Source organism: Lissotriton helveticus, chromosome 2_1, assembly GCF_964261635.1.
Source record: "Lissotriton helveticus chromosome 2_1, aLisHel1.1, whole genome shotgun sequence".
Lineage (NCBI taxonomy): Eukaryota > Metazoa > Chordata > Amphibia > Caudata > Salamandridae > Lissotriton > Lissotriton helveticus.
The window spans coordinates 606,569,198-606,586,484 of NC_136059.1; the positions used below are offsets into that span (position 1 = coordinate 606,569,198).

The following is a 17,287-nucleotide window of genomic DNA, read 5'->3' on the forward strand; positions in this document are numbered from 1 at the left end:
AGGTAAGTGCAGGCCACATGTTGACACCAAGTGTTATTAACAAGATCTACTCGGATGTAACCGATTTGTTATCAAATTCAGACTTGTGCTATATCTAGAACAGCACTGCAGTCATTATCGCTGTCTAAACTTAAATAGTCTTCATTCTTTATCAAGTGTTGGGCAAAGCATAGCTCATAAATTAAGTAGTCAAAAAACAAAGCGATGGATGGAATGCTAGAATTAATCTCAGACACTGGTGATCGCCTGGGCCGCATTCCATTCCATCATTTTTTGCCCACCATGCTGCCTCTAGTTTTGATCCAGCCATATGCAAATCAGCCTTGACCCAGCTTCTCACTGGAACAGTCTAGCCCGAACTACCAGGGCAGGACCTCCCTGAACCGGAATACAAGCAACCCAGGACTGGTTTCACCCTTATTATGGGGTCATCAGCCAGGTATAGCTTGATTCTTGTGGCACAGAGAGCCATGCTGCCAGCTGCTGACAGAATCTACCAGGATTTTCCAGAATTATATAGTAACCCAGAATTTTGCAACATAGGATTCCAATCGCTATTAGGTTAACACCTGCACAACTAAATAGAGATGGGTGAAACCCTGCTGGGAAGAGAGTCGGTCTTGGACCTCATCTGCTTCTGGGTAATCTTCTTTAGCAGAACAGAGATATATGTATAAGAAACAAATAATTAACTAATCTGCCCACATTACGTTCTGGAGTACTACACAAAGAGAATCGATAGATGTTTCTGACTGGAATGTGACAATGGCTTAAGAGGAATTGCTGAAAGCGATGCAATTCACACTAGCTTCTGTCTCATTCAGGGAATACTCTGCACATCCAGAAAATGTACTTCTATAATGGAACAAGATCTGTCCTTTTAAGAAATGAAGTCATAAAGTGTCCTGAGTGTAGCAGTGATTGCTAATCCAAACAGTCGTACTAATCAATTGGAAATTCACAATAGTCAGAAGAAATCACTTCAGATGTGGAAGACTTTCAGCAGCCGCAGTAGAAATACTTTTTCACTTGCAGCTCTGAATAGGCCACACCACCAAACCCCAACTTTTCTGCCAAAAATCAACATGGCCTAGTCGACATCCCCTACGTTGATATAGGCACTTGACAGAACCCTATCTTTTCCAGTCTTCTTTTCTATCCATCACCTCCTCACTGCACCTCTTTTTGGGCAACACCTCTGCTCCAGCTGGTCAGAGACCAGGAATCAGATGACAATCTTGAACCACAGCAGGGTGCTCCCTGTCTGTCCACACCCACTCACTTGCGGGCGCTGACACTAGGAATAGAAAGAGCTACCTTTACAAGAGGCAGGCGCTGGTTTACATTGCACTAACAAACATCCTCCCGCTAGCCCCCCATTCGGCACTTTTGATTTACTAGCTCCTTTTTAGAATAATAGTTTTCCCCATGCAAACTGAGGGGTCGTAAAACAGTGAAGTATGGGCTCTTTTAGTCACTCACTTTTCAACCCAGATGATTTCTTTCTAGGCTAAAAGTTGCTTTGTATGAGCATCATTTACAAGTCCTTTGGTTGTCTTAAACAGCGAGGTTTGTAAATTAGTTTTTCCAAAGATGCTCACTTGATACTTTCAACTTAGAGTAGACCTCGGGACTGTCAAACATTGCAGACTCAGGAAGTATCAGCTCAGATATTTCCTGTCCCACTGCTCTACCATGAGAAAACGCCAGCCATATTTCAAAATTCTGTGAGATGTTAAGATCATAGATTTCAAGAAATGTTATGATTTTGATTCTTGGACAGTAGCCTGGATTTTGGTATGAACTTTTTCTTAAGAGGATCTATCCTGTTGTTGCTTTCGGGATCCCATCACTCTCTTCCCTCCTCATTGAGAAAAATACTATTGGAGGCTGAATAAATAGTTACAGTATTGTGCTATGGAATTTGAAAATCGGTTTCTCACATTTTGAGCTTGGCTCACATGTCTTCTCGCTGGGAACCTCAGACACTGCATGGTTGAAATTAGGCTCTCTATTACTACAAACCACCAACACTAGAGCGAACTTTGACAGAGGTTTTATATAATTGTACCTACCACCGAGGTCTTCCATGGTTCTTAAAGCAGTGGTTGGGGGTACAGTTCTGGCAGCCTTTTGTGCAACCACCTTCTCTTCACCTTCAGGAAAGGAAGGCACGTTCAGCAGTATCTTGAGAAGAAAGTGCATTAGAACTCCTTCCATTCTCTCTGCAACATAACTGCCATATTTTGACAAACTAATCAATGCCCTATTGTTTTGCTACTATCACTCAAATCAGTTGCTGCATCCATCACAATTGTTCTTTGACCCAGGACGCAACACTGAATCTACTTTGGTAGAGGTCTCGGACGATATCAAACTGGCCGTGGACAATGGGAAGCAAGCTGCCCTATTGTTATTAGATTTATCCGTGATGTTTGATGCGGTCTTCCATCCTATCCTGTTACAGCGTCTGCGGAATATCAGGATAGGTGGGGCCACATTGGCTTGATTGAGCTCCTTTTTGTCGATTAGATGCCACCATTTGCTTGTAACTCCAGACCGTTAAAATTTGATGTTCCCTAGGGCTCTGCATTAAGCACAACATTATTTAATGTTTATATGTCTTTTTTGCCGTCCTGGTGGAATCTTTTGGAGTGCAGGTTGTCTCGTGCATATTCTTTTAACCTGGGACGGTACCATCTGTACTGCCCAGAACAGATTTGAAAAATGTCTGTCAGTGGTATTCCAGTGAATGCCCTCGAATAACCTCCAGTGCAATGCCAGTGTAACAGAAATCTTGGTTTTCGGTTCCCCCACTCTTACGTGGGGTGGTAAAGTTTGACTCGGCTCTGCTCTGTCTCCCCGACTCCTGCCCTGGTAGTTCGGAATCTTGGGGTGCAGTTTGACAATAAATTGTCCTTCAAATCCCAGGTGGGCAGTGTGGTGGAGACTTGCTTTGGTTTTCTCAGATCTTTGAGAAAGTTTCTGTTCTTTCTTCGCCCCCCCATTGCCAGAAGTTGGTAGTTCAAAGCCCTCATAATCTCTTGTCTGGATTATGCCAATGCTTTATACTGGGGCGTCTCGTTGTGCCAATTTAAGAGACACCAGATCGTACAGAACTCCGCAGCCTGGCTTCTCATAAATATTATGAAGAAAAATTAAAGCCATGCTCCTCTCAAAGAATTGCATTAGCTGCCAAATTCAGGAGCGAGTAAGGTTTATGGGACTGGTGTTGGCCCAGCGAGCCTTTTATAGATCAGGTCCCACTTCTCTGGCCGAAAGACTTATTCATTATCATATGGCTAGAATACTGCACTCGTCGGGTGCTCTGCTGGTGGAGGTACCGAAAACTAAGAGGAAGAAATGAGGAGGTAACTCTTTTTTTGCGCTGGCTGCTTCTGGCTGAAATGCCCTTCTTCTTTACCCACTGTGCCACTCAGGATGAAGGCTCCTTGAAGCGGACCCTAAAAACTTGGCTGTTTATTAGTGCCTTTTACTTTAGTTGTTGGGCCAGTGGTCAGCGAGCTTTGAGCACAGGTACACTTTGTTGAGTAGCTGTGTGCTTTATACATTTTTAATTGATTGATTTGACATTTGCTAGGTTCATCTTGTTCTTACATGTTTTGAGATCAGATCCTACTGATAGATGCAACTAAACAAGTCTAACTGTGCTTGCAAGAAGGGTGGGAATTCTCCACTGAATGATTATGCCTTTTGAATATACAGTTAGTATAGGCAGAGTAATTAAGGTTACTATCAGAAATTGTGTGTCTGGTGTAAAACCTTGATCCATATTTACCATATACTGTTAGTGTTTGATCTCCTGTGTAATGGCAAATTGGTGCTTTCAACACCTTGGGTTAGGTCTGCTTCTGTTGCAAGATCCTTGCAGAGACACTGATAGTTCAACATTGTATCTTTCACACAATCAGGCAAAATACCTAAATGTTTCTTAATGATTATCCTGCAGTTGGCCCACTTGTGATGTTGTTGATGTTAGTAAGAGATTCCTGGAACGATATCAGATAAGCTTATGGTAGCTGTTAGAAATTGGGTTTCTGGTTGGCAGAGGTATGCACCCTGTCCAAGCAGGAACCACAATCCTAGTCTGGATAAGTGTAGTAGACACTAAATTTTTACCTGTGCTCACCCTCTGGTAGGTTGGCCCAGAGTTGTCAGGCTAAACTAAAGTGGCAACGGGTAAAGTATTTGTGCGCACACACAGTAACACAGTGAAAACATCACAAAAGTACTCCACACCAGTTCGAAACATAGGCTATATTTATCTGAGTAAAACAAGACCATGACAACAAAAAACCAACATACACAAGTCAAGTTATGAAATCTGCAAGATTAAATCAAATGGAGTGCTAGAAATCAATAGCTCCAACTGGGGCTATCTGGTCGCACTTGACCAGGGCAAATCCAAACGTTCAGTCCTACCGCGGTGGAGCGCGGGCCAGATAAAGGAGTCACGCAGACCCACTGACAGTACCTTCGATGCGGTGAAGCTCTGGGAGGGTGCATTGAAAAACAGATGGGATGTGTTACAGTCGAAGGTGATGCGTCAGTTCTGAATTCGGGCAAAATCATTGTTGCCTCGATGTCAAGAGCGCCATTCATCCGTTCCGAAGTGTTGATGTCAAACCTCTGGGCTGTAGATGGTGCGTTGGTTTGAAGCCACGCAAGCCTGGGAATGGATCGGGGACGGAGCATCACAAATGTCGACGATGTGGTGTCCGAGACTCATGCAGCAGAGCACATTCTGAGGTGCTGCATCAGAAAAGTCGGGCTGTGTTTTAAGTTGTGGTTGTTGCATTGCACAGGTCCATGCAGGCAGCAGTGATGCATCTATATTCTGAACCACTTGGCAAAGTAGGACTCACAGCAGAGGAGCCCAGGTGCGGGTAGCAAGATGCAGGTGAAGTCTTTGATATCCCTGAGACTTCAGAAAGAGTAGGCTAGTACTACAAGCCCTTGGAGAACCTTTAGTGATGCAGGCTGTTGAGAGTCAAGTTCAGTTCTCTCACTCCCAGGCAAGAAGCAGCAGAACAACACCGCAAAGCACGCAGAAAGGTGGCAGTCCCTCCTGGCAACACAACATCTCTTCTTCCTGGTATTATGTTCTCAGTTCCATAAGTGTTTTGAGTATATGGTGTCGGAGTTCTTATACTTATATCCATATCAGCCTTTGAAGTATGGTGACTTCAAAGAAAAGTCTTTGTAGTGCACAAGACCCTGCCCTGGCCCCAAACACACTAAAGGGGGTAGGCAACTCTTTGTGTGGGAACAGGCACAACCCTATTCAGGTGCAAGTGTCAGCTCCTCCCTCTCACTCGCGCTCAGGAAGACCATCAGCCTGGTGATGGCCTGTTATGCTATGCCGGGCGCACCTCAGCTGCCTTTGTGTGTGACTGTCTAGAGGGAATGCAGAAAACCCAGCTGTCACCCAACCCAGACCTGTATTCCAGGTACAGACAGATGCACAGAATGGTTAAAATAAGAAAATGACAACTTTATAAAAGTTGCATTTTCTGTTTTGCAATCTTGAAACCAACTTCACTGAAAGATTTATTTTTAAATTGTGAGTTCAGAGACACCAAACTCATTCTTCCTATCTTTTCCCAATTAGAAGTTACAATTGTAAAGTGTTACATGGCAGCTCCAATGGTAACCTATAGGAGAGATAGGCCTTGCTGTAGTGAAAAACTACCAGGACTTGTATAACTCCAAAGTACATGTCCTACCTTTTAAATGCACTACACCCTGCCCATTTGGGGTTACCTGGAGCCTACCTTAGGGGTGACTTAAATGTACGAAAAGGGAAGGTTTGGGTCTGGCAAGTAGGTGAATTTGGCATGTCGAAATGGCAGTTTAATACTGCACCCACAGGCTTTGCAGTGGGAGGCCTGAGACATATTTTATAGGGCTACTTGTGGGTGGCGCAATCAGTGCTGGAGGCCCATTTGATTTACAGGCTTCTGGCCACACATAGTGCACTGTACTAGGGACTTATCAGTAAATTAAATATGGCAATCATGAAGAAACCAAATGCCATTACATTTTAGACACAGAGCACATGCATTTTAGCACTGGTCAGCAGTCAGTGAAAAAGTGCACACAGTCCTAAAGCCAGCAAAAACAAAGTTCAGTACACAGTCAAAACGTCAAAACAGGAGGTCAGGGGGCAAAAGGTCAGCAGGAAACAACGCCAAAAAGACCCCAGGTCTAACAGTAGCACTCTACAAAAACGACATATATTATTTTCCTTTGTTTGTCTTCTACTAATTTATTTCCTGTCCTACTACTAAGAAGCTTTTTTCTACATCTCTGTACCTCAGACTTGTGACGGAAAGATAGTACATGGATTAGCTTGATATGTTGTGTTGCCATTTATTGTGCATTTCCATTGCTTTGTAGCTAGGTTAGCTCAATATAATCCATGTGTCAGCAGTAGTGATTTAAATATTGAAAACACATTATGCTGCAGTTTATGTTTGCTTCAGTAATTCTCTCACATCGTTATTCTATTATTTTACGTTTTTTATCCTAGTGAGTTTGCTGAACTGTATCATAGCGTACATAAAGTGATTGATAACCTTGCAACCATCGACTGCATTTTTTCATTGGCTGAAGTTGCAAAGCAGGGAGGTTACTGCAGGTAATAAGTTTTAATCATCTCTGTGTTGATCATCTCTGTAATTCTATGCATGACTGTGACGTCTTCTGGATTCTCCAGATACTTTAAATCTTCTACGTTGTACCTTGTTTTGGGTTGATTGACCACCTGTTAATGTTTCTAATCAATATAATTTTGAGGCTGAGCTACAATAACTGAATAGATAACTATCCTGTGTGAAATGTTTCTGCTATTAGTGTGTCCAAATGAAATATGACACTACTCCGCAAGCGTTTACAACGGATGCCATTACCTCCATTGCTTTCTCCACAGCAAGTTTTACAATACAGGGCTTTACACCACAAGTCATTACAAAGAATTGTCTATTACAGTACAATTTTCTATTCTAACTCCACCGGGCGGTGTAATGGGGAATGCGTTGTAACGACTTGCGGTGTAAAGGATGTTTACCGTCCAGGTGCATTTTTCCAAAGACATCCGATGCATACGAAAAGAGAATTGATGACTAGGAAGACCAAATGGATTAAATCATTGATTGGTTAGAGTCATGCTGTTTTTTATACCTTGTCACGTGTCTCACTTGCGCTGTTCAATTCTCACACGAGCACTTTGTGTGCAATATTTTGTGGATTACACTAGTAAACTATGTATTAGTGCTGTTTTAACTCATACAGTTGTTTTTTTCGAAAATTCTAATACAGACCGAATTTTGTAAAAATCATTACCTTCTCCCTGTTTCTGTTCTTTTGTAATTTATTGTACAGTTTCCCAATGTGTCTAGAAACAATACTTGTTGAGACAAATCACCTTTCAAAGTATGGATAATGAGCGCTCAGAAATGTAAAGCGCCATCTGAGAAAGAATCCCTTAGAGACCACATTTGTACATTCTTACATTCTGACACAAGTTCTGTTCTTTCACCACAGACACTGCCTGCAGCTAGAAAAGCCATAATGAGTGGCGTCTTGATGAGAGACAGGTCCATAGCTCAGAAAGAAGTGATTGAAAAACAGAAGAGCCTAGAGCTCTCTATTAAAGTCCTGGCTGTGTGCTGCACCTGAAAGATGCCAGTTGCTGTAAGATACTGAAAGACCTGTAAAAGAAAACTAATCTATCTACAGGGAGTCTTTTAGCAGCGTAGTTGTAACAGAGAGAAACCCATTCAGTGATCTCTGCAATTCACAATAATCTTTACAGTTTCTAGACACACCTGATTGATATCACCAAAACTGTTGCTATATACCTCACTCATCTTTATCCCTCTTATAACTCCGATTCCTCTTCAGCTGAAGATGCTCGTCTACGATGCCTTGATTTACCTAGACTTCACGAGGACGCAAGATAAACACTACAAGCAAAATATCCCTGGATGAAATATCATCTCTATACAGCGGTGGTGCTTTTAAGCAATACAGGATTCAACAGGGAGCGAGTGAGGATATTTATTTCATACATTGAAGAGGGCTGACCTGAGTTGAACTTTTATCAAGGGAGTCGAATGGCTTTATGATCACCCCTGCGACCAGGATAAACGGTGGTTGTTTCTTTACTGACTCATTTGATATCCAGAGGGACTCTTAACAATGATATCATTTGTCCACCCTTCTCTTTGTGTTGACTTTGAATCAGTTTTCTCCTGCTGATTGTCATGGAAAGTGGACACAAGCAGGATACAGTCAGGTGAGGCTACGCTGTTGCTTTAGGTGGAAGACATGTTACTGACTCTCCAACACAAGACCTCTATCTCCCATCTGGTGCCTATCATCGAGGAGTTTTCCCTTTTGTCAAGTTGCAGGATTAACTGAGAAAGCGTAGAGTCTCAACAAAAACATGACTAAAGAAATGTGTCATGGGTAACGTGGAACCAGTGATATAAGCCCTATGCCCTACCAAAGCAGTTTTCCCAGTTGTACTTTGTCATTCCTCCTAAGCTGTACATTCTATGTTATGACCTTGTCAGAAACTCCCCGTTGAATCTTGAGGATTTCAATGTATTGCACTGCTTAAATACACCACTGTTGTAAAGTGAAGACCCTGTGGCACATGTATTATTTGGAAACCCGGGTTCACAAAAACATGGGAATCAGCAGGTTTATCGACAGTTTGGCACAATGCTGGTATCTGAAAACAGAGGCTTAGAGTTCCTCTGGAAAGATTGGGCTGATAGGGTTATACTTACCTTCAGGGAAAGGTGGACCATTGGAATCTTTTCAAGACCTATAAACTAAATATCATTTGGCAGATACGGATAAGTTACTTACCTGTAATCCTAATTCTCTTCCAGGGGTATACTCATCAAAGTCATAAGCAGTGAATTATCCCTGCCCACGTGTGGGGTGCGGGATCCCGGGGCACATCGCAATATATATATATATCCAAGCTCAATCCCTCCCGGTCCCGGGTGAGAAAATAAGGACTGCACACACGGGGATCTTTGATTTCCAACAGCAACTTTACTCGCACAGAAGCGTTTCGAGCTCGCAGCTAAGGAGAGCATTGAGAGATTTGAAGTTAGGGGGTATAATAGGACATCATTGCAAAACACCCTAGACAGGGTTAGGATACCTCTGAGAAGCACGCTATTTTCCAAAAAGAATAAACCCATGACCGACAAAGAGAAATTCAAAATGGTCACTCCCTATTCTCAGGACTGCCAACAACTCAGAATTATTCTGAAGAGACACTGGCATATCCTGCAAAATGATAATATCATAGGGAATGACGTACCTGAGAACCCTCTCATTACTTTCAAGAGAGCTCGCTCTTTGAGAGACATTTTGGTACAGAGCCACTTGCCACCAATTCCAACGAAGACAAGTAAGCTTAAAGACGCTAAAGGCTTCTTCCCTTGCGGACGCTGCAAGGCCTGTGCCAATAGTAAAAGGGTTTATACATATGACATTATAGGGTGCAGACAAAAGAAAATCAATCAGTTCCTAACCTGTAGCACACCATTTGCTGTTTACTGCCTGAAATGTCCATGTGGGCTCAAGTATATAGGGAGTACCATCAACCCCGTAAAATTGCGTATTTTAGAACATATGAGGGCCATAGCCAATAGGGACTTCTCATATCCTGTCGCAAGACATTTTTCCATCAAACACAATAGCGACAGAAGTCTTCTACAGTATTATTGTTTGGACACAATTTTTGATAACATCAGGGGAGGAGACAAGCTACAGAAACTCCGTAGATTAGAATCTCGACATATTATAGACTGTCAGACTAAAGCCCCTGAGGGACTTAACTGCGGAGAAGAATTAGCAGTACACCTAGGCAGTTAAACGATAGGAAATAGTAACTCAAGGCAGGGTCTAATCTGGCCATATACATGAACTTGTAATCTGTTATTTGCTAGGATTTTCTTTCCATTATGGATGATGTACAATTATTGAAGAAATTGATGAGTGCTATTTATGAAATGAACATAATGCTTGACGTATTTGTGGATCTTGTAAGATTTTGCTAATTATACAGTGAATTTTTCTTTTTAATTATTGCAATGAATGACACAGGATATATTTTGTGGGACAGTTTAAAATATCGGGCTTTGGCAATTAAAAAGGCAACCTGATTGGTTGCCACAGGCCGATCCACGGCAAGATCTCATTCCCTGCTCACATGTGACAATACGAGAGGTTATAGGCCGATTCACGGCGTTAATTGAGAAAGAGGTTTCTCATCGTTTTCTTAATATGTATGTTCTAATTTTAGAATTGCTATTATGACGAATTTGATATAATATCAATTTAGTACTTTTGATTTCATGTACTAACAATATGGCGCCCGCGCGTCAGTCCTCTCTTTATGTCCCACACTTTGACCTGTGTGTGTTTTTTGAAATAAAATGGTGCTCTGGCGCGCGTTGCGATGTAACAACATTGAGGAAGGAAGCGCAGCTTCCGAAACGCGTCTGTGCGAGTAAAGTTGCTGTTGGAAATCAAAGATCCCCGTGTGTGCAGTCCTTATTTTCTCACCCGGGACCGGGAGGGATTGAGCTTGGATTTATATAGCGCGAGGCTCCGACGCGCTTGGATTGCACCCGTCTGCAAGAGTGCCACGTATCTTGGGGCAGAGAGCGAGGATATATATATAAGTCATATCACGATCTTTTGACGAAATGGCGGAACAAGTCCATGATGGATATGGATGAGTTTCTGTTTTTGCGTAATCCCGAACCAACTACTCCTACCTTTTATCAGCTCCCAAAAGTGCACAAAGACTTAATAAACCCTCCGGGACGACCTATCGTGTCATCTAAAGGTGGACTGACGGAGAATTTGTCAATATACATCGACTCTTTTTTAGCGGAATTTGTGGAATTTAAAATCGTATGTGAGAGATACGAAGCATTTCATTGAACAAATTGAACACATCACATGGGACAATTCTTTTCTGCTCATCACTCTAGACATCACAAGCCTATATACCTGCATAAGGCATGATATGGGGGTCAAGGCCGTAAAGTATTTCCTTGATATGAGACCTGGGAAATATAGGGAGCATGGTGTCATGTTAATAGAGATGCTAGAGTTCAGCTTACAAAAGAACTTTTTTTGTTTCAGAATACCTTGTTTAAACAAACTTCGGGCACGGCGATGGGAACCTGCTTCGCCCCCAGCTACGCGAATTTATTCGTGGGCTGGTGGGAGGAGCAGGTGGCCCTTGCCGGTGAAAACAGCAAATGGGCAGACAACATTGTGATGTGGCGTCGTTACATTGACGACCTGTTTGTGGTGTGGAGGGGCTCCTCCACAGATGCGAACAATTTTGTCAGGGATCTGAACAATAATGATCTGCATTTGATATTCACTGCCGATATCAGTAGGGAGGAAGTCCACTACTTAGATCTAAAAGTTTTCGTAAGGGAGAATAAGTTGCAAACTGCCCTTTACAGAAAACCCACGGCAGGGAATAGTATTCTCCACGCTAAGAGTAGTCACCCACCCAGCCTGGTAAAAAGCATCACTTAAGGTGAATTACTGAGGCTGAGAAGAAACAGTTCCCGAGAGGAAGATTTTATGACAGCAGCGAATGAGAGCATGCGGAGGTTTCATATGAGAGGGTATGATCCAGAACTATTAGATCGAATCCTGAGAAAAGTGACAAGGATTCCGAGGCAACAGTTACTAACATGTAAACCCAAAAGAATGGAAGACACCGAAAAGACCAACAAATTTAGAATGATTACTACATTCTCAGAGGGGGCGAATGCCCTTAGAGGCATGCTAACTAGAAGTTTGGCACATACTGCGCACAGATCCAGTGATCGGATGCGATGTCCCAGATAGACCACTTATCACTTTCCGTAAATCACGATCCATCAAAGATGTGGTGGTTCAGAGTCATCTCACACCCATGAAGACTACGGGACAGGGTACATTGAGAGACATGGCGGGATTTTTCCCTTGTGGGAAATGCCGCGCATGTGAGAATAGTCGAAGGGTGCTTTCTTACTCTGTTCCAGGCCTGACTCAATCAAAAAAGATCAAGCATTTCATTACTTGTACAACACCATATGTGGTGTACTGCCTGACATGTCCCTGTGGGTACAAATACATAGGGAGTACAATTAATGGGGTAAAAATGCGAATTCTAGAACACCAGCGGGCCATTATGAACAAAGATACATCGTACCCTGTGGCCAGGCATTTTGCTCAAGTACATCAGAGCAATCGTGAGCTTCTTCAATATTTTGGCATGGACCACGTACCATTGAATCTCAGGGGAGGGGATAGATTAACACGTCTACGTAGGCTGGAATCGCGCCACATGATTGACATGCAGACGAAACAGCCTGGTGGACTAAATATTGGAGAGGAACTGGGTGCTCATCTGGGGAAATAGTCATTTATTTGGGTGCAGTCCTTGCTGAACAGAGCTTGGCTTAATGGATCCACGCAAGTGTAACTGTATGAACTGCGAACTATAGAACTTGCGGATGTTATTGCCATTATGTTTGCTTTGTATTGCTTATCTGGAACATGTATCCTTTGATCTAAAGTTGGATTCCATCTGCTTGCTTTCGCTTGTCCTTCCTTTGTGCTTTCTTTCCTTCTCCCTTTGTGCTCCCCCTCCCCCCCTCCCTCTTTTACCTTTACCTTTTTCCCTCTCATTCCTGTTCGTTTTTGTATCACAGTAGTAAGTTTGCCAACTGTAGAGGCCTATGGACTACAGTTTCATTTTTGTCTATGTATGTTACACATTGATTCATATGGGCTGAAAACCAAACTAGACCTGATTCCGGTATACTATGATTGGTAGAAATGTGGCATCAGGAACTTCTTGAGTCAATGAACTCTCTTAGAGCCTAAATTTGACAGTACAATGTAAATATATGAGATTCCATGCATATTCTTTAACCCATTCAATGCCCGATGAGTTTGAATAGAAATGGTATGCAGTGGTAAACTTGAGAAATTGATCTAGTGATTAATGATTTTGTTTTGTTTTGATTATGACCTTGCCGGCTTGCCATAGTCGGTGACATGCCGATACACGGCGAGATTACGTTCCTTCACCGACTTGGGTTTGCATCAAATGTGATTATAACAATGATGATAAATAGGGAACCCTGAGTGCAATCTGAGCATGATCTTTGTGATATGATATGGTTTGATTGTATACACATAAGATTGTATATAATGTAAATATTTTGTAAATAGGGCAGTTGAAATTCCTTGACCTGCTGATCCACGGCAAGATTGATACCACTCACTGTAATGAAGTGAGCAAGGAATAAGTATAACATAAGAGTCTATACACATTGTATATTAGGAACTATGTGTAAGATCTGACCCACTCAGTAATGGCTGCCCCCTTTGTAAATGATTACATGGTTTGTCCGTTTTTCCTTTTCATGTGACAGGAAGTGAACTTTGTATATATGGTGCCAGGTAACGCGGCACACATTGACACTGACGAAGGACTTTAAGTCTGAAACGCGTCTGTCTGTTTGTTTGTTTTGTCAGAGAAGCCATTACATTAAAATTCTGAGAAAATATACCCCCGTGAGTGCGTTATCGTTTCCTGGAGTAAGGGACGGTTGGAGCTGGAATATATATATATATATATATCCATAATAATACATATATGTACATACATTACATACATATATATACAGGTCTATGCCCAGATCATAAAGTGTATAATACTTTCAACCCCATACACCGACATATGTATGCATACATACATATATGTAAACATGCAGCCCCACCAAACAGTCTACAATAAATAGGGCAAACAGCCAAGATTACATCAGTTTTACTTGTAGGACAATAAGTCTCTCAAGACTGCTTGTAATAGAGACCATACACTGTAATGGTTTCATACAAGAATCCTTTATTTTCCAAAACAAGGAAGAACAGGTAACTGCAGGCAGTTTTGCCCATATGCTGCGTAAGAATAACTGTCTTAGTACAGAAAAGAAAACTGGCACCTTGCCTTTAAGGCTTACAAGATTCTAAGTACTTTGCCTTTAAGACCTCCAGGGAACACTCTGATCCCAGCATGCCCCACAGATGACAGTTAGGTCAGTTCTTTTTGTAAAGGCGTACTAAACCATCTTAAACCTTGTACTAACATTGCTCGTCCGGGGAGGCGGGAGGGGTGCTTATGACTTTGATGAGTATACCCCTGGAAGAGAACTAGGATTACAGGTAAGTAACTTATCCTTCTCTTCCAGGGGATACTCATCAATCCTCATAAGCAGTGAATAGAATAGCAAGCCCATACCCCATACTTCGCGGACGAGCAATCCAGCACTAGGAATAAACGAACAATGATACAGATGAAAACAGACCATTAACCAAACAGATTTCTCAGAGATGCACGACCCACTTGAGCATCTGCCTGAGCATCTGAATCTAAGCAGTAATGGCGAGAAAAAGTATGAACAGACCGCCATGTAGCTGCTTTGCAAATTTCTGTTATGGGAATGTTTCTGAGGAGGGCCATAGTAGAGGCCTTTCCTCTGGTTCAATGTGCTTTATGCCTTCCATGAAGAGATTTATTAGCCAACTGATAGGCCAAAGAAATGCAGGAGACTATCCACCTTGAAATGGACCTTTCAGACGCTGCTAAACTTGTATTTATAAGACAGTAGTTGACAAATAATCGGTTCGTCTTTCTTATATCTTTAGTCTTGTCCAAATAAAACCTCAACACTCTTTTAAGGTCTAAGGAGTGCAAGACCCTTTCAGGGGGAGTAGAAGGATTAGAGAAAAAGTAGGTAAAGTGATTCCCTGATTAATCTGGAAATCTGAGACCAACTTCAGCAGAAAACTAGGATGAGTTCTAAGGACTACCCTATTTGAATGAAAAACAGTGTAGGGTTCCTTACTGCACAATGCTTGCAACTCGCTGACTCTACGAGCAGACGTAATAGCCACCAAAAAAGCCACTTTCCAAGACAAGAGCTGCAGGAAGGACTTGTGTATTGGTTCAAAAGGTGCTCCCATCAGTTTGGTTAGGACCACATTGAGCTCCCACGGAGGAGAAGGGGCTCGTACTGGTGGATACACCATTTTTAACCCTTCAAGAATATCTTTCACCACTGGCATCTTGAAAAGGAACCCTGCGTAGGTGATTTCCTATATGCTATAATTGCTGCTAAGTGTACCTTAATAGATGTGAACTACAGACCTGACTTAGCCAGGTATAAGAGATACGGCAGAATGACCTGTTCTTGCCCTCTAACTGGGTCATGCCCATTATTCAAGGACCATATGTAGAAAAGCTTTCACTTGAAAGCGTAGGAAGCGTAGAAGGTGTCTTAGCTTCCTTAAGGATGTTCATACAGTCCGCTGGCAAGTCTAAGTGTCCATACTGCAAGACTTCAGGAGCCATGCTGTCAGCCTGAGCGAAGAGAGGTTGGGGTGAAACACTCTCCCTTGGCTCTTGGACAGCAGGTCCAGACGGCAAGGCAACCTCCGGTGCGGGACCTCGGAGAGTTGTAGAAGGTCCGGGTACCATCACTGGCGTGGCCACTCTGGAGCCATCAGAATCATCCTGGAGTTGGTCTTGTAGAACTTGGTGATCACTGCTGGAATGAGAGGCAGTGGAGGAAAAGCGTAGAGTAAGCTCTGAGACCATCTAATCAATAGAGCATTCCCGCTTGAACCTGGTTGGTGAAACCTGGATGGTACACAGGACATTTGGCGTTTGTTGCGTCTGCAAACAAGTCTATGTCCGAACCTCCCATCTTCAAAAGATATCCTGAACGACCTCGTTGTTTAGCACCCAGTCGTGCGCTTCTACGACTGGGTGCTAAACAACGAGAAGTCTGCCTGGATGTTTAGAACTTCCGGCACATGGACCGCCGTGATGGTGAGGTGTCTTGCCAGTATAACAAAAGTATTGACTCGACGCACAGCGATTTTTTATGAGATATGTAAGACGTGTTTTTGGGTGCAGTCACAGTATCGTCGCGTATCCCACGGCGTAGACTATAAACTGACTGGTAGTAGGATCAGTGGGTCACTGTCCCATCCTGTGTTGCACACCCTAGTTCCTCTCCTGAAGAAAGAGGTTCCAAACTTTGTTTTGAAGTTTCAAATATGCTTTTATTCAGCAGTATTTCATTCTTTTCTTTTTTAGTAGCTCATTTATTTCGTTTTTTGCAGCATTTTTGCAAGTATTCACTACATATTTAATATGTCAGCACTGTCCTTTTATAAACATCCAATGCATTTCGAGGCATATCCGCCTCTTCATCAGGGAAAAGGATAGTGTAGCGCTGTTCTATGTGCTCGTACAATCTGTTAATGGGTGCTGGTTTCGCTGAAACGGTTCCAAGCTGCCGCGATGTTCCCGCTCGGAACATCGCGGCAGCTTGGAACCGTTTCAGCGAAACCAGCACCCATTAACAGATTGTACGAGCACATAGAACAGCGCTACACTATCCTTTTCCCTGATGAAGAGGCGGATATGCCTCGAAATGCATTGGATGTTTATAAAAGGACAGTGCTGACATATTAAATATGTAGTGAATACTTGCAAAAATGCTGCAAAAAACGAAATAAATGAGCTACTAAAAAAGAAAAGAATGAAATACTGCTGAATAAAAGCATATTTGAAACTTTAAAACAAAGTTTGGAACCTCTTTCTTCAGGAGAGGAACTAGGGTGTGCAACACAGGATGGGACAGTGACCCACTGATCCTACTACCAGTCAGTGTCTTGCCAGTAACCATTTCCAAATTGCTTGTGACTCCTGGGACAGAATTCTGGACCTGGTGCCTCCCTGCTAGTTCACATAAAACATTGTTGTGATGTTGTCTGTCTGAATCAAGAGGGAATTGGACTGAAGAGACGGGAAGAACGACTTGAGGGCTAGCTGGACGGCCCTCAACTCCAGTAAGTTGATATGATATCCCTTCTCTGTGTCCGACCATAGCCCTTGTACTTGAAGGTGATCCATATGAGCACCCCAACCTTGTAGGGAGGCGTCTGTAACTATGATCTGAGTCGGAGCCTCTTGATGGAAGGGAACACCTTTCATGAGATGTGACTTCTTTGTTCACCACCTGATGGAGTCCCTGGCAGATTGGGGAAGAGTAATCCAATCCTCCCAACTGCCTGACGCTTGCACCCACTGGTCCTCCAGCGCCTGCTGCAGGGGACGCATGTGCAATCGGGCAATGGGAAC

At 42.8% G+C, this 17,287-nt stretch overlaps 1 protein-coding gene across 2 annotated transcripts in view; it reads left to right on the forward strand.

The window, feature by feature from the left end:
* Positions 1–17,287, forward strand: part of MSH3 (mutS homolog 3) — a 1,953,894-nt gene that overhangs the window by 1,273,022 nt on the left and 663,585 nt on the right. For both annotated transcript variants that reach the window (XM_078675310.1, XM_078675311.1), the window contains exon 18: positions 6,554–6,661. In XM_078675310.1, the coding sequence (XP_078531436.1) occupies positions 6,554–6,661 (108 nt within the window). The remainder of the gene's footprint in view (positions 1–6,553; positions 6,662–17,287) is intronic.